Below are 20885 nucleotides of genomic sequence, written 5' to 3' on the forward strand. Positions count from 1 at the left end.
AGGAGGCATCGAGATGGAACTTGATTGTCTAAATCTCTGACTTATGTCTCCACTCCACCTTTTACTTTATTTCCCTCTCTGCAAGTCATAGCATAGCGAATGGTGTAATTTATTTTCTTCACTCTCACCTCTTCTTTTTTATAATCAGATAAAATATACAAATGATCTTTTAATTATAAGGTATTATTGTTGGATTAGACTATTAAAAGTTATAAAATGATTATTCGACTATAAAATATTATTTTGTTAAGTTCTCTGGATATTAAAGTTATAAAATGGTCACTCGATTGCTCGTATGTTCCAAATCATCATTTTCCGCTAAAAATTAAACGGACGTTTGAGTGGACATTAACATGCTGACTGTGATATGATAAAATTATATTTTAATTATGTTTATTGACACCGTCGTTAATTTAAGATCTAGTTCATCGATACAATGTTCTAGATATTGGTTAGACGACATAATGTAAACGGAAAATCGATCCACAAAATTCAACTCAAAATAAGATCATAATTATCATATATTAGTCAACAATAACATTCAGTTCAGACGACTGTCATTTATAACAAAAAATGACAGAGTTTAAAACATGAATAGTTGTGGTTATTTTATAATTTTTAATAGTTTGGGACTCAACAAAAGAACGCCCAATAATTAGGAGACCATTTGTACTTTTAATAGTTAATAGACTCAACAAATAACATTATATAATTAAGGGACTACTTGTGTACTTTACCCTTTAATTTTACCGTTCACTTTTGTTGGTATTTCCCACCTAGCTAATTACTCTTCCCACGCAATCATTCACATATAAAGGTATGAATGTATATATCCATCTTATCTATGTGGTGTGTATATATATATATGCATGATTGTGTGTTTCATCATTCCAGTTTGCCAAAGTACAATAAATCGCCTCCCCCACTTAATTGCTTTTCTCTTGCAATATTCTTTCAGCCATGACAGATCCTTGCTCCAATCTCTTCACCAGAGGAGACTTCAACTTCGTACCTCTAAATCCCCACTACAGTACTTGTTTCAGTACAACAAATCATCCATTATCGAAGCTCAGAGCTCACCTCCTCGCAAACAAGCTCTTCCTCTCATCAATTATCTGAGCAGTGAGACTGAACCTTCAAGCAGTTCCATGGAAGGTGATAAGCGCCTGTTGTATTCCAACGCTGCTGCTGGTGCTGCCGATGATGAAACTGAAAATGTAACCCTAAACATAGGGCTGCCTAGCCCTATCTCCGATCTGAGAGTTGGGGTTTCCCCCGCTACTCATGTGATGGACAGATTAGGAGGGGATGGCAGTGCAGTTTGCAAGGGAAAGTACTGGATTCCTACCTTACTCAGATTCTCGTTGGTCCTACACAGTTCTCATGTCATGTCTGCTGCAAGACCTTTAACAGATACAACAATCTGCAGGTATGCCCTCATTGCATGAGACATGATCCGCCAAAATTGCTTTATTTCCTCTTTTCTCGCATCGTACTTTCATTTCCATTCATTACCCTTTTCTTCACATCTCATCTTAATTATGTTTGATTATGTACTTGGTTTCAAGTCGCTGGGTTTGAGTCATTAAGGTACTGAAAATGTTGTTGTTGCTTCTTCAGACTTTGAAGAGTGTGCTTAAAGCTAAACCCCAAACCCAGATAATTGCAAATATAGGTTCATATGCTAGAGTGATGAGTGTTTTCATCAGGGTATTTTTCTTTTTGTTCAAGTTTTAGATTGTTCATCAGGTTTTTAACTCGTCTGGGTTCAGATTTCAGGTGGTCTTTACTCTTTACTTTGAATATCTCTTGCCTGCAAAAACAAGCACCCTAGATTTGCATCCCCAACAGACAAAAATGTGTTAGTCTGGCACACCAGAATTGAAATTTGAGACTTAAATAACTTGCTGAACCTTCAAAGATAACCAACAAACATTATCCCTCTCTCTGATCTTCATCCAATTGTTATTTTGCTGTTTATTTCCTTCTTCACTCTTTGGTATCTGATTTGATGCATGTAAACACATTCCCTAGGTCTTGATTGGTCTTGTTTTTTCGATTATTTAAGTTAATAAACGAACATATCGAATAATCCGTAACTTATTCTTCTAACGTTATATCCATTCACACCTCTAATCCTATATCCATTGTGCATTATGTTATATATGTACTTTTTGCTAGTTAACTTAAGGTTACCGACTTCCTTGTCTCGATTGATATATCTGAATACAATTCATGGATAATAATTGTTGGGGTTGCTGCTGCGGTGTCGCAGTTACATATGTTGTGAACGTTATGTAGCGGTGTTCTGGCTTGTGCAGATGCATATGTGGGGGCATGGATCACACTATAGAAAGGGGCCAGATTCCCTAAGAGGAACCAGCCAACGGCTATGCTAAGGCTCCCATGTTACTGCTGTGCACTGGGGTGTAAGCACAACATCGACCACCCGAGAGCAAGGCCGCTCAAACAGGGTGTGAAGCCCTTCGCCTGCCGGAAATGCGACAAGGCGTTCGCGGTGAAAGGGGACTGGAGAACACACGAGAGAACTGTGGGAAGATTGGTATTGCATCTGTGGGTCGGACTTCAAGCACAAGAGGTCTTTGAAAGACCATATCAATGTCTTTGGCCCCGGCCATGTTCCGGTTGGCATCGATTCTTTGGATGAAGATGATGAACCAGTGTCCGAATTTGAGCTTGAATGTGATAGTCCTCATTATCAGCCTTCAAGTGCTCCAACCAGCAGTTGCCACGCCACCACCGTCTCATCGCCGGATCTAGAAGATCTGGGTGCATTTAATGCACCCAGCTAAATCACCAGACACTATACCAACCCTAGAGTGAGTCACCACCATAGCTCCGGTGACTCACCAGGGTTTTCCCTTTTAACCGGTCTATAGAGTGATTCGAAGAACCCTATAAAAGGATCGAACTTGCAAAAGAAGAAAAGGGGGAAAGCAACGAAAAGACGAACACACAACAACCAACCAATGAAAAAAAATCTGAAAAAAAAAAGAGAAAAGTCTGAGAGAATCTTACCCTCGTCGGACCTTTCAAGCGTTGTCGGAGAAGTCGAAACATCGAAGGTAAACGATTAGATTTACTTCGATTGGTTAGTTTTTAGGATAAATGGTTCTCGGTTTCAGATTTAAAGTAAATAAAGGATTGATTTGGTGGCTGTCGGTGCCAACATATGGCGGCCGGCTGGTGGCCGAATTTCCTTCGATATGGGAGTTAGAGAGAAGTCAGAGCTCTCTCAAAAAGGAGAAAATGAGAGGGTGTAAGCCCTTTGGAGCCGGATTTGTAAACTTTATGATTTAGTCACTAAAATTAATTTATAACCACCTTAATTTGGATCTCGAATTTTGTTTTATTTATATTTTATTTACTTTCCTTATTTATATTTTGGGTAAAATATCATATTTAGTCCCTTTTATTTAATATTTATTTTTTAAACCCGAATAGTAATAAAGGATAAATTAGAATGCTAGTACCTAGCTTTTGTGATGTTCGAATTATGGCCATTAATGTTGATGTTTTGCAATTTAATCCCTGAACTTAATATTTTTAATTTTTATTATTATTATTTATTTACAATTTTATTGCCTAAAATATGATTCATTTACAATAGTTACCTTGAACTTTGTAGTTTTATAATTTAATCATTAATTTATTATTTTAATTTCACATATTTGTTAATTTTTAATTATAATATTTTTAAATGTTATTTTATTCGAGAAATTTATAAAAATGCGCCTTAACTAACAAGGAGTGTATTTCTAAGGATTATTCGTATAAAATAATATCATATTTTCATTTTATCATAATTTAAATATTACTTGAATTTGCCAATTTTTAATAATTAAAGATGATGTAATCGTAAGTACCAATTTTGGGCGTTGTGGGGTGTTAATCCTTCTTCACACGTAACCGAATCCCGAACTCTTTCAAAGCAAATCTCTGGTCAATCGTAGATCAATTTTTTATCTTTTAAAATTAAATTATTTTTCTTAAAATTATTTTAAAAGATACTTTGGGTTTTTGACTTACCTAACCCAAAAGTCGATTGGCGACTTCAAGTTTGTATTTATTTAAAATCCGACATGTGTTCTAATATTTAAGTCGGACCGATTCTCGATAAAACCCTAAAAAGCCCGACGGGGGCCATTTCAACAAGTAGTAGGAGATTCATCCTTTTAATTTGGACGAAAAGTCACAATTGATAGTTGTATGAATTGAAGAAGATGATGAACAATAAAGTGGTTAAACCAGCGAGAATAAAGATCTTGAGAGAGAGAAAATCATTTTTTCATTCTCAAATGATTGCTTATATTCTAACCTTTAATGATGGTGTCAAGGTTAGAGTCATTAAGACTATAGTAAGTTAACAACACAAATAAATTTAGCTGTCATATAATAGATTTGGTTTTGACAGATCAGATGAGTATGTCAGTAATCATATCAATAGACTATTAATTGTTCAAACGACGTATAATTTTAGAAGCTTCGAAAAACTATGAAAGCCTCGCTGACAGGGAAAGAATGACAGTGAGAGTGTTACTTTGAGGAGATCCTCCTAGAGATACAATAATATCGTTAGATATTAAGTTAAATTAATATTGACATTCAATTTGGATTAAAGTATAATTTTATTAGTCGAAGATTATATTTAGTCACTAAATTTATTTAATAAATAAATATTTATTACATAAATTATTTTTAAAAAATACTAATCTTTAATGAACAAGTAATAAGTGGATAAATAGATAGTGTTTTTAATGTTAGGTACGAGAGAGAGAATTTATATATGGGTGAGAAGAAATACAATTTTGTTTTGAAGTATTCTTTTATGGATGATATAACATTATTTATACAAAAATTATAAATTTGTATGGTTTTGTTTTCAAGTAATAATATTTGTTTTTGGTTTGTAAAAGTGTCACGTTGTTGTAATAAAATTGCGGTGTATCTAATTTAAACATAGTATTAAATTGGGTAAACTACACGTTTAATATCTAAATTATTATTTTTATTCCATTTTAGTACCTAAACTTTATTTCTTTTTTAAAATCATACCTAATATTTAGTTTATGTTTCAATTTGGTACCTCACCATTAAAAAATTAACAAAACTGTTAACGTGGTATTTTTATATTTTTAATGATGACGTGATATTAACTTGTGGTGACATATCAACGTCAATATTAAGTTTTTAACGGCGGAGTATCAAATTGAAACCTAAATTAAATATCAAATATAGTTTTGAAAAAAATAAAATTTAGGTACTAAAACGCAATAAAAGTGATAGTTTAAATACCAAATGTATAATTACCCTATTAAATTATGATCGTAACGTAATAAATCTAACGGTAATATCGTAATACTTTTTAAGATTATCCATACATATCAATAATTCAAAATATAGTTATTTAAAAAAAATAGATCATACCGTCCACAACATCATTAACCAAGACATTATCCATAACCATGATTTAGTATTAAAAGCCTACATTCTTAGACAACAATTAATATTAAATTACGATTGTGGTTGCCGTCGCGATTGTGGTTGCAATATTGTTATTGTGGCTATTACAAACGCTACAACATGATTTATTTTTAAAGTAATTATTTTTATGTTATAAATACAATTTGATGTTACAGTAATTTTGAAAAAAAACATTATAATTTATACTTTATTACATAGTATAAAATAGCGGTTGCGGATGCTGCAGACGTTACGTAACGTGTTGCAGTTGTCGCGGGAGTGATTTCTTCCTCAAAAATCACAATACTTCTAAAATATTTTATCACCTTCAAAACAATTACGATACGACCGTTACACTACTTTACGACCACAATTTAATACCATGCTTATTACGACCGCAATTCAATGATACGCAAACAAGATTATGAAAGTAGAACTGCTCACTTGCAATATTACAACAACCATGACGAACAACGCCAATGCCTCATACAAACAGAAGGGGAGAGAGAGAGGGAGAGAGAGAGAATTCAAGACGATCCAACAGTCTTGAAAGACTCATGAATGTGCCTTAAAGTCTCCTCGTCGCGTTTCCACTCCGGCGCCGGAGCGTTAACGAAATGAGCATAAAGCTTGTTCTTTGCACAAGTCACCGATATCAAACTATGCTTACCGATTCCATCGATCTCGTACACATAATAAAGCTGTCCATTCTCGTCCTTCTTCTCCTCCGAAACTAAGCTGTCGGCTCCGGCGATCAAATCCTGCAACTCCACGTCTGATAAAGCCAAGTTGTTCAAGATCACGTCTTTTGGAGCCATCTGTCTGAATCCTGCCAAGAATGTTAAGTACTCCTTCTCTTGTTTCTTCTTCGGATTGTAGAACTCGCTGTCTGTCCCATTGGTGCCCTTTTCCACTTTCGAAACTAAACGCTCTTTCCATCCCTCGGGGACGTCGTACACGTACTCGGCGGAGGCTTTCTTGTCGGAGTTTCCACCGTATCCTCCGTAGTTGGCTGCACTGGCGGCGGTGCCGTAGTAGATGCTGTATGTTGAGGAGGCGATAGAGGAGGGAGGGGAGGTTAGGATCAATGTGGAGGTGGCTAAAGCGGTGGTTAGAGCGGTGGCTAGCGGTTTGGGGAAGAAGAGTAGCCGTGGTTTCAGATGTGGGGTTTTAGAATTGGCGGTGGAGGAAGAGAGTACGGATGGAGGAGGAGGGGAAGATAGGGTCGCCATGGGAATTGGAGATATGAGTGGCTCCCTTATAGCTTATACAACATTTTATCTATCTCCCGAGATTTTCCTTATCCGAACTTTTTTTTAATTGGGATAAAGAAATATTTAATCCCTGAATTTGGTGAAATTTTCAATTTGGTCTCTGATTTTCTTTTGTCTACATTAACCTATAAACTTCACAACTTTTTAGAAGCATATCCCTTTTGTCCACATCAGTATACGTACTTGGAAACTTTTCCTTCACTAAATTTTTCCTCCGTCGATGGAACACCTACAATTCATTAACGACTTCTGCTCGATGCATGAACTACGTTGTCGGAAGTATAGCCGACAGCATCATCGTCGTCAGAATAATTCGGAGGTTGTTGCTCCTCATCATCGAACTAGGAAAGATTGTTCATGTTAATATTTTTTTCTGAACAATCCTTTCACCACTCGGACACCAAATAACTTGATATTGTCTTCGTCGCATGCATGGAAGTTGGTGAAGAACCGAATTTCTGACGGTGACGCATGAGCGAACCAACATGATCCAAATCACTTGAACAGGATTTTCCCCCTCTCAAGTTTTATTGTGACGACACCCGAAGTTGTTCTAAAGTGTGATCGAAAAAACAACCACAACTGCAATTTAAATTTCAATTTAAATTAAAATACTTTTAAAAAAAATAAATGAATGGTTATTTCATATAAACACCGAAAGATAATTATATCATTATACCTGCTTTTCATTTACTCTAATGACGTTAATTTATGTAATAAAGTTTTCAAAAACGAATTGATGATTATATAAAATTAAGAACCTTTATACGTGATCACACGCATTTGTTTATTTTTATTTTTAAAGGAAAAATAAACTTTTTAAACCAACTTTATTAATTTAATTATTCTAAATACTTAAACTTTAATTTAATTTCGATCCAACTGTTTATCTTTATTCTCTCATATTTCTTTAAATCATGAATTTTTGACCTAGAAAACTTCCTTTTCTTCCCCTACAACCCCCTTTCCCTTTCCAAGTAAAACTAAAATCATATTTAAAATTTGTCCAAAAAAAAATACATTTTTAACTCTCAAACTTTCAGCTTAGTTTTTATTTTGAATTGATTCAAACATAACGAAATAATAACAATTTTAAACTAACGTCAAATATTTTTATCATTTTCTATTTTCATAGAATTTTTTTTTTACCTAATATGTCATAATACAGCATGGATAGTAACAACTACATTGTCCCAAAAGGCCTAGATTGATGCTATTATTAAAATTCCAGTATACCACTCAATCTGCAACAATACGGCAGTGGCATCGTGTAGGCTACTACTATGTCGTACCAAAATAAAGATCATATACAATTATCACCCATTCGTCTCCAGCTGATGCTTCAATCTCATCTGTGGGTGAAACAAAAAATCCTAAATAAAATCCATTTTTTCCTTCTAAAATCAAAACAACGCCAGTTATTACTCATAATATTCAATTTCATCTTTGTCAGGTGATACCACTCTCCTCTTCAGCCAGATGCACCGGCAGCACGATTAACATCTTCACCTTGCTCTTCTCTAGCAAACTCTTCGATTAATTCGCGCTGTCTTGGGGTCAGATTCCTGTTCGTAAATCAAATTTGCTTTCAACTCCGAATATGATCGAGTACATCAAAAACATGGATCAGATGATGAAACAACTTGAGATATATTGGCATAAACACCTACTTTGGGATGCTAACATTGAAGTGCACATATTGATCCCCAAATGAGTAAGAGTTCCTTGTCTTAATTCCTGTTATCAAACATGCACAAATTGTATCAAAGAGGATGCACATTAAAATCAAAGACACCCAGAGTGCAAAAACTATATATATTTATATAAAACAGGTAGGTGGGTCCTCTTGAAACAAACAAGTTAGAAGATCAATGACATTTTCCTTTCTTTTATATCAACCTATATTATGGGGAAACTATTCGATACTCAGGCCGTGTAAAATTTGGACACCACGAGCATGACAAATTAGAATGTCATCTGACATATTTGAATGACCCTAAACCTTAAATCCAAATAGGACAAATGACATCAATACAACCCCACTTGTGGAACATCTATGAGAAAATAATCCTAATATTATATATGTGTGTGTGTGTCTGTGTGTGTATATAGAGAGAACTATCTATTATCTTATTCCCAGATCTTTTTCCCACCTTTATTCTTAAGAACAACCTTCTGGCCCGGTTGAGTGCCAGGGCGGACCTGCAAATTGGAAGCAACATAGATTCAGCAAAATAAGCATTCACTATAAATTCAAGAAATAATTAAAGGTCATTTTCTATGCGTTTAACCAATCATTCACAAGATCCAACAAACCTTAAGCACAACATCACCGGTAAGAGTTGGGACCTGGATGGTTCCTCCCAAGATTGCCTGCAAAAAGAAAAAGGGAAAAAATCCAAATTAATTCAGCTAAATCAGATAGGACCACCCTCACAAGGAGGACATAAACAAAAGGCATACTCAAGCAAACAGCAGGATATGATCCTAGATTTGTTAAACCATTTGTCATTGCACTGTATGAACATCTAAATCAGAGAAACAATCCATGGAAGACAGACAATTACGTAAACAGTGCTATCAAATATAGGCATTGCTCAAGACCTTAACATCTGAACCACTTCATAGCTTGTTTGAAAAATATTAAAATACCAGTTCTACCTGAACAATACTCAAAACAGCATCTACATGAATATTGGCACCTTCTCTACGAAAAACTGGGTCTTGCCGGACCTGCAAATATAAACATGATCAATGGAGGCAATGATCTTCAAGAAATGAAGAATAAAGACACTAAGCCGTTGCCAACTGCAAAATGGTAAAAGACCAAAAACAGACTCCCAACCAAAAAAACGGTAAGGTATATTTCGCTCTCAAGGGTGAAGAGTTGGACTTGAAATTTTGAAAGAATTCTGCAGACTAGGGTAATGAAGAATGGGGCAAAAGTGCATTGATCTGATCGGCTTAACTTCCCAAGTAGAAATAATGAACAACAGAAATAAAGACCAATAATTTAAACTAATATTTTTTTTTTTTTTGATAGGAATAGGATGCCTCATTAAAAACCTCCCTCTTAGTAGTCCTCAACCGTAAGGCAAGAACTAGCTAGCGGAAGGAGGAAAGAGTACATTAGTTTATTGAAGATAAAGCGATTACATAAAACTTAAAAACACTCCTTCAAAATACATAAGACATAAAAACGCTCCTGTAACATCTTCCCTCTAAGACATACGCACAACCGGAAACAATGAGTACAATCACCCAATCCCTTCCTTTGCTAGCGTGTCAGCCTCACAATTACAACACCTAGGAATCCACCTGACAATAACCTGAATTGCAGTAACATTAGACACAATTTCCTTAACAAAATTTGACAGAAAAACAGGAACTGAAACTTGATCTTTGATCCAATCCACTGCTTGCTTAGAATCACTTTCGATAATGAGCCTACCCTTCGAAACCCATTCTGAAGACACAAAAATGTCAATGCCTTTTTTTATAGCCTTCAGTTCTACCAGAATTGGAGTAGCAGGACCAACACTCTCTGAAAATGAAAAAAGTGTAACCCGATTCCAATCCCTGAGAATACCCCCTATTCCAGCCAACATCCCAACAGTAGTAACAGCCCCATCCACATTCATTTTAAAAAAATCCACAGGAGGAGGACTCCAGCATTAGTCAATACTGTGCAAATCCTTAGAAGTAGTACAATTGTCAGCCAAAAGAGGGATCACCAATTAAAGAATCAACCTGAACTGAGATTAGGGGATACTTTGATAAAAACCATTTTGCTAATCTGATACGAACAGTGAAAAACAATGAGATTCTGTCCAACTTTCCTTTTTCAAAGATGATCTCGTTCCTTATCTTCCAAATTGACCAAAATACTACCCCTGGAATAAACTTCCATATAGTAGAATTTGGCATCAAATCCGCCCACGAACTGAGCAGTTTGGGAGGATCAGGCGGTAGAGCTAACCGAATACCCCAGAACCCTATAAGCTTAGTCCACAGTTCCCATGAAACATGACAAAACAGAAAAAGATGATGAACTGATTCATTCCAATGATTACATAAAGGGCAAAGAATGTTCTCCCCTATATGAACCCCCTTTCTCAACAATTCCACTCTCACAGCAACCTTTTGATGGGATAATTGCCATAGGAAAGTCTCCACTCTAGGAGGAACTAAACAGTAAACCCAACCATACACATTTATTCCACTGAAAAGTATCAACTTGAGAAGAAGAAATAGCTTTCCTACATGCTTTCCTAATATTTTCTATCACAACTATATGAAACGACTTGTGAATGTACCACACATCTTTTACAACCTCCAAATCTTTGAGTACTAACCCCTATTACCACCAATTCCACAACATATCAGCTGCTTCACCACTGTTTCCAGAATTAAAGCATAGCCAGATTCTATCAATGGCATGAACTAAGGGATACCATATGTTGTGTCACATTGGGTTATCATTCTTTTAAGTCTACATTAAAGCCTAATTCTAAATTCGTTGTCCCCACCACTGCTTTCTTTATCAGCACACCATTCATTTTACAAGTATAACTCTGATCACCAATACTACCGTCTTTGCCAGCTTCATTCACCATTTCTGAAATAAGCTAAGGAAAGCACACACCCAAATAAACCAAATATATTCTATACTTCTATTCCATTTCTTAAACAAGCATGTACAGAGATAACGAATATATTGTTTTTAGAAGGATCAAATATTTACAGTTATTTCCTTTCCATGAAAGCTAAGCAAACTGTCAAAATATCAGACAAAACCTAAACTGGTTACCTTTATGGTTACATAAAGATCCCCGGGATGAGTTCTATCAGGATCAGCTCCACCACTTCCATAAATCTTCAATGTTTCATTGTTATCAACTCCTGAAAACAGGACATAACCTTGAGTCAATCATATGATAAAAACAAAACTTGAGAAGATCATGCATTTCAATAATTGATGTGAAAAAGGATCATAGTGACAGTGTGACACCACTTTATTGTTTTTTAGTTCTGAAATTGAAAATGAAAACGTGATGGTCCAATGCACTGTCATAGTCAACAAGCATGAAAAAGATGAAAAAAAGTTATCAGTAACAGCACTCTCTGGTTCCCATAACAAAGGAGAAAAGAAACTTTTTTTAAAACCATCGAAGGCAGCATGTATAAGTTCATAATTTGCTTAACCTACTCATTAGATGCAGTTTCAATGCCTTAAGTTCAGGTCCGCAGAGGAGTTTTTGGCTTTTAAAAACACACACATATCCACATTGCATGGGACTCAACAGAAACCTCCATGAATCGTATAATGGACATGGCAAGTTAAACCATTAACAAAGCAACCACCAATAGACATTTAACTTTGTAAAGTACCTGGCATTATGTCTAACTTGACTGTTTTTGGTCCTTTCACTAATCTAGCTCCATTGCATGACTTGCAAAGCTTCTGTAACCAGCAGTAAGTAAAGTGATCTCAAATGGCAATTTCAAAACAAAAAATCAAACTGGAATAAAGTAAAAATAAAACAAGTTTTTCATGATAAAAGCATGAAATAATAAACAACATTAATTGCTCAGAGGCATTTTATCCAGAAAAAAGAAAAGAACAAGAAATCATAGTAAAATCGGTTTTTCATGCAGATGCTAAAAGATTCCTATTGGCTTGGAATGACTTGAAGACCAACTCTCTTATCTGGCCATTTATTCCTGGAGCTGTTCTATGGACAATTTGGAAGACCAGGAATTTTATTGTGTTTGAAGGAGGGAAGCTTGACCGAACAGAGATTTTCTTTCTAGCTAGGTGCAGGCTTGCTTCATGGTTTCTAGCTAAGGAAACTCAAGTTACTATTTCCAAGGATGATATTATTGCTGACCCGTCCATAGTGGATTCCTACTCATCCCATTCTTATCGGGTTTCAACCGTGTTTCCTTGGTCCCCTCCTCCAAAAGGTTTTGTTAAACTTAATGTGGATGCGGCTACCTCGAGTGATTGGAAGAGGAGTGGCTTAGGTGGTATTTTGAAAGACATGTCTAGTGCGATTCTTGGCTCCTTCAAAGAGCCGGCTGGTCCGGGGCCCCCAACTTTAATGGAATTGAAGGCTATCCTAAAGGGTTTAGATTTTTTTGAATCTATTCGTCATAGGGTTAAAGATAGATTGATTATTGAGAGTGATAGTCAGGTGGCAGTTGGCTGGATTAAGGATGTGGTCTCTTGTCCTGTTGTTTATGTTCAAATAGTTAAAGACATTATTCAAAAGCTTAGTGTTTTTGAAGGTTTTATTAGTTGGGTTAGTAGGACAGCCAATATAGAGGCGGATGTCCTAGCTAAGGAGGGTATTGGTTGAATTATGCTCTGTTAAGGGCTGTTTCTTTTTGGTTTTATATCTCTTGAGGGAGATGGTTTGTATTACTTTGTTTATATTTGAGTTTATTGAATCCTAGGGCACTCCTTTCCTCCTTGTGTGGATTAAGGAACTATTTTAAAGTTCCGTTAACCACCAAGGGGGTTTATTGAGGCCTTTTATTCCTATCAAAAAAATAGTAAAATCTAAATTCATGAGAAAATTAATTACTTCCATTAGCCATGAAGAAAACAATTGCATTGAAAAAAAAACTCAAATAAAAACAGCATAAAGCAACAAAAGCAATTATACCGATACAAAAGCAAACTGATCACAATCAAAACTCGAAGAAACTATAAGTGAGAGAACTTGGATGTATATCATACCGATACAAACTGACCAGTTCCACTACAATGAGGACAAGTAGAACGAATACTCATAAAGCCCCTGTTGATAGATAGCTGAGACAACAGCAAAACCATAAGTTAAAAAGGAGATTAATTAATTCCCTCACATTTGAAATTAGGAGTATCTCAATAATTCTGAGGGCTTGCATGATTCTATTCCAGTAAACTAACCATGCCTGAGCCTCCACAGTGCCGGCATCTTTCAGGTTTCACGCCAGGAGGAACACCTTCTCCACCTGAAAAATGGAGAAAATAACTTGAGACCAAATAAGTTTATCCACATAGGTTTATATATTTGGTTCTTTTATCATTAACTTTTCAAAGTTATTGTTTGCTTCTGCATCCAAGACACTTTTTTCCTTCTAAAAGCAGAAAATAAAAATAAAGATACCAACCATATACAGTCTAGTGAAATAAAAAGGATACAAAGAAACAGTTATGAGAGATTAGAATATTTTGCAAGACAAAAGAGATTACACGAGGGGGGGAAAATATTGTTTCAGAGGCAAGATAAGGCATACCACAAGCTTGACAAAGCACTGGAGCTTGAAATGTCACTGTTTTGGTACATCCTTGAACAGCTTCCATAAATGATAGTTCAATAGCAACCTAAGGTATGGTAAACCGCACATGACAACTCAGAATAACAAAACAGAGTAATAACATAATTATCAACAATGAAATTCGAATTCATGAAAACCTTGATATCTTCACCACCCATTTGATTTCTGAATATATCATGAGCGTTGAATATCTGGTCAAGCATATAAGAATATCGTGTTACTAATTGAAAACAATAAACATGAAAAGCACTATGAAACCTACATATAAGCATGTTCACCCCTCCAGCAACAATATTCTCATGCAAGGAACACAAAACATGCCAACAACAAGAGTGTTGACCACCAGACAAATACAAATACAAGTAACCAAGCATAAAAAATCAACTAAGTACCAGGCACTGACATCTCCAGTATCAATAATATTGTGAGAAAAGTATCACCCTAGGGGTGAGCAAAACTCAACTCAACTTGAAAAACCGATTTTTTCAATTCGGCTCGATTTGAAAAAATTCCGACCCGAATTGACTCAACTCATAATTTTATAAACTCGACCCTACTCGAAAAAATTTCAAATTCGAGTTGAGTTATAAAATAGAACTTGAATAACTCAAAATTTTTAATAATGAGTGGATTGGTATTCAAGTTTGAGTCGAGTCCCTCAACTATCTATGATATATCAAATATGAAAAAATAAGGAATATATAGGTACTGTATATGGTTAGAAATCATTTAAATTGGAATCAAATAGTATAATAATATTATAAATATTTACAATTAAATTTAAACATAAACTTGACTCGAGTCAAAATTTTTTTAAATAAAGTTTGATTTATAAAATATGACTCATCAACTCAAAGACTCGACTTGACTCAATCGAACGCTCACCACTAATCACACCTATGTCTATTTCTCTACTGACCTTGACAGTATCAGATCATCCAATAGCAATGCAGTTCACGAGTCTTTTCATTAGGAAATAATAATAGTACCAAACTTGAACCTCCACCAAACTAAAAAGAAGAAGCTATTTGACTGTTTCACTCTCGTCCTTAAGGGCTCTTGAATTTACATAAAACATTTTTCATCTCTTCTACAACATGGGGCATCACATATCTTAATATCCCACAGTTCAGGAATAAGCTCAAAACTTGCTCTTCCTATAACTGAGCACTATTCCATAAAAGAGCAAGTGAAATTGAATATTATCAATTATAAAACACGAAAAGAAGCTTTAAGTTCACTAATTAGAAAGTACATCCTTGACTAAATGTAACCAAAACCGACCAATAATGTTAAAAGAGACTTACATCATGAAAGTTGGTGAATTTGAATGGATTAAAATCTTCTTCGCTAAAGCCACTATTATTTTGCTGCTGTTCAAATGCGTCATGGCCAACCTATAAAATTTTGCACATAACTAAGCTAAGGTCAGCAGAGCAAAAGAGTACCAAAAAAAGTATTTTTACATAAACCTTCCGGGAAACATTTGAGAAGCTATAAATTCAACAAGGTACATATCAATTGAGCAGGAAAATGACATTTGTCATCTTGCCTTCTCTGCTTAACGTATTGACTAAAACAGTACGGGTATTGAAAACATTTTCCATTTGATAAAAAAATGTTTTATGAGAACAACAAATAAAAAAATTTACCACACCTGATCATACTCAGCACGCTTGTTATCATCTTTTAAAACCTACAATAGAACAAATAAAATTGATTGCTTTCAGGCTTCAGTCCCAAGAGAAATTAACCATGAAAAAGACAAAAATCCCAGGCGAGAAAAACTTACCTCATAGGCCTTGGAAACTTCTTGAAATTTTTTCTCAGCTTCAGGATCATCTTTATTTACATCCGGATGGAGCTTTTTCGCAAGCTATAGAATAGCAAGAAAATGTTGAATCAAGGATAACAAATAATAGAATTCTGAAAAAACACCCAGAGTGCAAACGAACATAAAGACATTCAAATCCACTCTCGCTGACAGAAAGACGATTAGATAGAATATAGAAGAACAATTTACCCCAAAATATGCTTTCTTTATTTCAGATGAAGTAGCATTCTTGTTTACACCAAGTACATCATAATAATCTCTAGCGGAGAGAGGAGCTGAACCCAGAAGATAAATATCAGATATAGAAGAGAGTAAAATAATGCATCCTCGATATATTTATATACGTGGGAAAAAAAGGGAACTTGTAAAGTACCAGTGCCATGAATTGACCGTCTTGCACCCAAGTTCAGATTAAGAACTCCAAAAACCAAGCAGTTTCTAGTTTTAGCTGACATTGACAAGGCATGTAATTCATTACTAGGGGAAAAAGGGGAAATTTACCAAAAACCGAAAGAATCGAAACTGTAAAAGGGTGAGACAGTAAATAACCCAATTGAGGAGTGTGATTTCCAATTGGATTTCCAAGTCCGGCAGTGAAGCTCCTCAAACCCCTCTGTATTTACAATTGAAGAAAGATATTATTAATGGAAAATCCAAACTTTGATTATCGGATCATAAAATAAAAATAGAAGGAACTAAAACAGATAAAAAATTATTAGAATAAAAAAACGTACAGAATTTGGGTGGTGGCAAAGGGTAGAGGAAAGGGAGTGAGAGCGGCGAAGGAAGCAGTGGATAAGCCTAACCCCATTAGACCCAACCATTTGAGACGTATTTCACTCAAATTCCCCTCGTTTTTAGGGCTCTTACCTATATTTGAAATCTCAACCGAGGCGAAACAAGAATTAATTTTAATTTTAGGGAAAAGGGAATGAAAGAGTTGAAACTTTGGTTAAACCCTAACAAACCCTGAATTGGTTTTTGGTAACTAACTGGGAACACCGGAATGTTCTAGGCTTTTGGTGCAGTAGGGCTGTTAATAAGGATCTTATAATCTTGAGAGAAGAACAGAGAACCACTCACCCAGATCCATTATACAGAGAAAACAGCAAGTCTCTTTGTTGGACTGTCCTTTGGGTTTGGGCCTTGAGCTATCAACAGTAAGCTTTATGCGTAAATGACAGCCATGAAAGAAGCGTAAATGGTTCTAGTTCACCAGCTAATACAAAATATCTTTATTTTGCTATAGAATAGGGAAATTCTCTTGTTATACATAAATAGTGGTACTCAATTAATTGAGTAGTTCATGAGTTGTTTTAATTTGTTTTAATTAAAACTTGACTAATGCTCGACCTTAACTAATTGAGTTGAATAATGTTTAACTTAACTCGATAAGTTCACGAACAGTTCGTTAACTTTTTTTAAAAATTTTTAGTAGTTTTCTTCAAAAAGTATTTCACTAAAAACTCTGATTAATAATTAATATTTTACTAATAGATTACTAATTAATAATTAATAGTGATTTTTTAATAAATAACAAGAAAGATAGTAAATTATTAATTAGATTTTATATATTATTAAAAAAATAAGATTTCTTTTTTTTGGTGAATTTAACAAGTAATGAATCTAGTCGAGTTGAGCAACAAGTTTTTTAATGAGCACTAATCGATATCACTTAACGAGTAACAAAATGAGTCGAACAATATTTTTTTAGGGAACACGAATCAAACCAATAGTATAACCCATAGTAAGTTACAAAGTTTTGGGCGTCGTAGAATAATTTAATCTCCAATACTCGTGATTAATTTTTGAATTCAATTTTTACTTCATTTTAAATGTATATTTTTTAATTATCATTTTAAGCATGTTTCCGTGTAATTATAAATAACGATTTTATAGATATTAATATTAATCTAAAATAATATATAACGAATATATTTTTTAAAGATATGTTTTTCGTGAAGAAATGTCCAACTTAAAAAAAAGTTCTGACAATTGTTATACAATATTTGTGAAAATGTAGATTTAATTATATTTAAAAGTATAGTATCTTTTTATTTAAAAATTTAAACAATATGCACGAATCAATCGGTCTTGATGGTAAAAAGATTATTATTATTTCTTAAAATTTCGGATTCAAAATACTATGTATACCCGATATGTGAGTGTGCATTGTACTTACCCGAGTTAATGAACAACTAATATAAAAAATTCAGATTTCAGGATAAGCGTATCTCGGATTAATAAAAATATTAAACAATTTAGATAAACCATAGAAGTTGTATGAAGAAAAATAAAAGGTTGATGACAGACCATGCACTGCCACATTATTTTTTTTTGAAGTGATGCACTGCCACATTAGTTTGAAGAGATAGAGGGGTATATATGACCACACACTCCCGACATACGTGGCCGAGGAAAGGTCTTTGTTATCCCCACGTGGCAGGGATTCGACAAGCAGCGTGAAGTCTCATGTTCAAGGTTTCTTATGATTCTAACACCTCAATTCCTCTTTCATTCATAAATTAATAAATACTTTTAAAAAATAATTAACAGATGCACACTTATAATTAATTATATACATCACTAATAAACTAATGATAACTTTATTTAAAGCGCTATTTATAATCACAAACAATAATTACATGGTTATAATAAATAATCCACACTATAGGTATAATTAAAATGATAATTAAAATATACTTAAATTTTAAATATAAAAATTTAAATTCGAATTCAAAATCTATTTAAAAATAAATATATTTTTTTTATAAATTATATAAATATTTATCATACCTCTTCTGGATCTCTTCCATAAAGGACCAGGACCTTCTCCACATGCTAGACAAGGTTGCACCATTGTTGTTTTCTTCGGAGCTCATCGAAGCCTATGGAGATATTCCTCCATCGGTCGAAGCCTTTAGAATTCTTAGAAGCCTTTGGAATTCCATATCCTTCGATTGGTTGAAATCTCTTGACTTAACCATTGACAGGTCCACGTGATATGTCAAAGTCAAATATATTATATGATAACCATATTTATTCAATATTTCAACCTACAGATAATTATAATGATTTTAAACTTGACATTAATAGTAAGGGTTGATATATAAACTACTATGCAAAACTGAAGAGAGGGACACACTCTCTCTTTCTCTCTCTAAATGGCTCTCTATAAGCTTACTTCTTTATTCATCTCATCTTCATCCCATCAACCACTGACTATGACTCTCTGCCCTAAATCAAAAGGGTTAAATCACCTACGACCGTCATAATCTCAATTTTCTCATCAACAATTAGTGTGGTGAGCATAGACAACCTCCCGACCAAAAAAATAGTCAAAATGAACCCTAACCAATCTTACCTCTCATCTCCTTCCCAAATATCCTATGTAATTCCTCATATTATTCTCTGATGAAAAGTTTGCTATAGTTGCTCTCAAGCTCATAGCATATATGTTTTTTGTTGAGAAAGATAGACTCGACGATGTAAGTTTTTTGATCGATCATTTGACATAAGGCCACGCAGAAAGCAAGTATTTTTTATAAAGAGAAATTTGATTTTATTCTTTTAGTTTTCTAGTGTAAGTTGTTTAGTAAAGAAGTCTGCTCAAATGTTGAGTGCATAAGACTCATCTAGATCAAATTTATTGGTTAGTCATCTATCTTTACTGTAGATTAGATGAGATGAGATTATTTACACTCTTAGATGAGTCTACCAATACTTTAGTCGAGATGAGACGTAGAGTACAACTTAACGACTTCTCGCACAAGTACTAGGTAAAACTTTTTTATATATATATTAGAATTGACCTCTAATGCATGCAAACATCAAAGTTCTATTTCATCCGCTTGCGTTCCAGAAATCTCCAAAGGTATGTCCTCGACCACCCCACCAAGAATATTTTCTTGTTGTCTTTCTATGAGTATCTATATCCTCCATCTATGTAGTCATAACGTTAAGATATCTCTGATCACTCTGTTTTATTTTTTCACGAGCGCCAAGATGCCTCCTCTCTAGCCAAGAGCATTTAGATGCCTCTACAACACTCTAACTGGAAGGATTTCTTCGTTATCTCTTTATTATCCGTCTGAAGAGTTGAGATGCCTTTGTTACGGATAAGTAACATCGAGATACCTCCGCCTACTTTATAGAAGTGTCAAGTTACCTCCGCCCATCTTGTAGTCTCTCTACAAGGGTGAAGAGTTGGCTCCACCTCAACCTTACAACTTATAGAATCTACTTAGGGGTCGAGTTGCCTCCACTCAAACAGTAGGAGTTCATTCATCGTTTTTTAAAGAGCGTCGAGATGTATTTGCCCTGGCAAGCGAAAGTCCTTTATGGTTCTTACCGATGTGAAGATGCATTAGTACAACATGCAGTATTCATTCGGGAGCGTGGAGATGCCTCTGCTCATCATACAGTGTGTCTGGAGCTAAGTTACTTCCTTTACTAGTCGAAAGCTTCAAGATGTCTTTGTTCCCCTCCAACTGAAATTAATCTTCCACTATCTCTCTAACACCAACCAAAAGAGTCAAGATGCCTCAATTCTATCAATATAAGTCTCTTCATTACTACCTAGAAAACGTTGAGATGACTTCACCTTGAAAGTGTTGATATGTCCTTGCACATTACGTAGTAGTTCATTAGAATATAGAGTTACCTCACACTCTTGCTGCCATAACTTAAAAGAATCATCTAAGAAGTGTTGAGATGTTTCATTTTCAGCAATATGAGTCTCCCTATTGCTATCATGAGTGTCAAGGGGAAATCAGAAATTCTTCATTACTTTTACCAAGGCGTAGATATATCTGCCCGTTCATTAGGCTTCTCCAAGGGTGTAGAGTTGTATCATCTTTAGCCAAGAGAATGAAGATGCCTCCATTCCACCCTAACTAAAGGGACTATATTGTAATCTTGTTGGGAACTAACTAAAGAGAGACAAGATGTCTCTACTACAACTA

The 20885-nt window shown here is 34.7% G+C and overlaps 2 protein-coding genes and 1 pseudogene across 2 annotated transcripts; 1 reads left to right on the top strand and 2 right to left on the bottom strand.

The window, feature by feature from the left end:
• Window positions 1–875: 875 nt before the first annotated feature.
• Window positions 876–3335, top strand: LOC120165271 (annotated as a pseudogene).
• A 2614-nt stretch (window positions 3336–5949) lies between these two features.
• LOC120165138 (thylakoid lumenal 19 kDa protein, chloroplastic) lies at window positions 5950–6753 on the bottom strand. Its single transcript, XM_039174721.1, has one exon. The coding sequence runs from the start codon at window positions 6714–6716 to the stop codon at window positions 6012–6014; it is 705 nt and encodes a 234-aa protein (XP_039030652.1). The 5' UTR covers window positions 6717–6753; the 3' UTR covers window positions 5950–6011.
• Window positions 6754–8047: 1294 nt separating this feature from the next.
• LOC120165226 (chaperone protein dnaJ GFA2, mitochondrial) lies at window positions 8048–16894 on the bottom strand. The gene is made up of 18 exons (XM_039174787.1): window positions 16656–16894; window positions 16471–16534; window positions 16295–16369; window positions 16111–16196; window positions 15880–15963; window positions 15745–15783; window positions 15395–15484; window positions 14225–14278; window positions 14046–14133; window positions 13696–13760; window positions 13504–13578; window positions 12150–12222; window positions 11569–11660; window positions 9420–9491; window positions 9075–9131; window positions 8912–8960; window positions 8429–8495; window positions 8048–8323 (listed from the first exon to the last, which is right to left on the bottom strand). Exons 1-18 carry the CDS (start codon window positions 16743–16745, stop codon window positions 8230–8232), a joined length of 1314 nt encoding a protein of 437 aa, XP_039030718.1. The 5' UTR covers window positions 16746–16894; the 3' UTR covers window positions 8048–8229.
• Window positions 16895–20885: the final 3991 nt, after the last annotated feature.

The sequence above is a fragment of the Hibiscus syriacus genome, unplaced genomic scaffold, assembly GCF_006381635.1.
Source record: "Hibiscus syriacus cultivar Baekdansim isolate YM2019G1 unplaced genomic scaffold, ASM638163v2 tig00111582_pilon, whole genome shotgun sequence".
Lineage (NCBI taxonomy): Eukaryota > Viridiplantae > Streptophyta > Magnoliopsida > Malvales > Malvaceae > Hibiscus > Hibiscus syriacus.

Coding starts and splice junctions, on each gene's coding strand:
- LOC120165138 (XM_039174721.1), bottom strand. CDS start 6,716: ATGGCGACCCTATCTTCCCCTCCTCCTCCATCCGTACTCTCTTCCTCC.
- LOC120165226 (XM_039174787.1), bottom strand. CDS start 16,745: ATGGTTGGGTCTAATGGGGTTAGGCTTATCCACTGCTTCCTTCGCCGC. Junction 13,579..13,695: donor ACTGTGGAGGCTCAGGCATG/GTTAGTTTACTG, acceptor CTGTTGTCTCAG/CTATCTATCAACAGGGGCTT. Junction 12,223..13,503: donor GAACTGGTCAGTTTGTATCG/GTATGATATACA, acceptor TGCTGGTTACAG/AAGCTTTGCAAGTCATGCAA.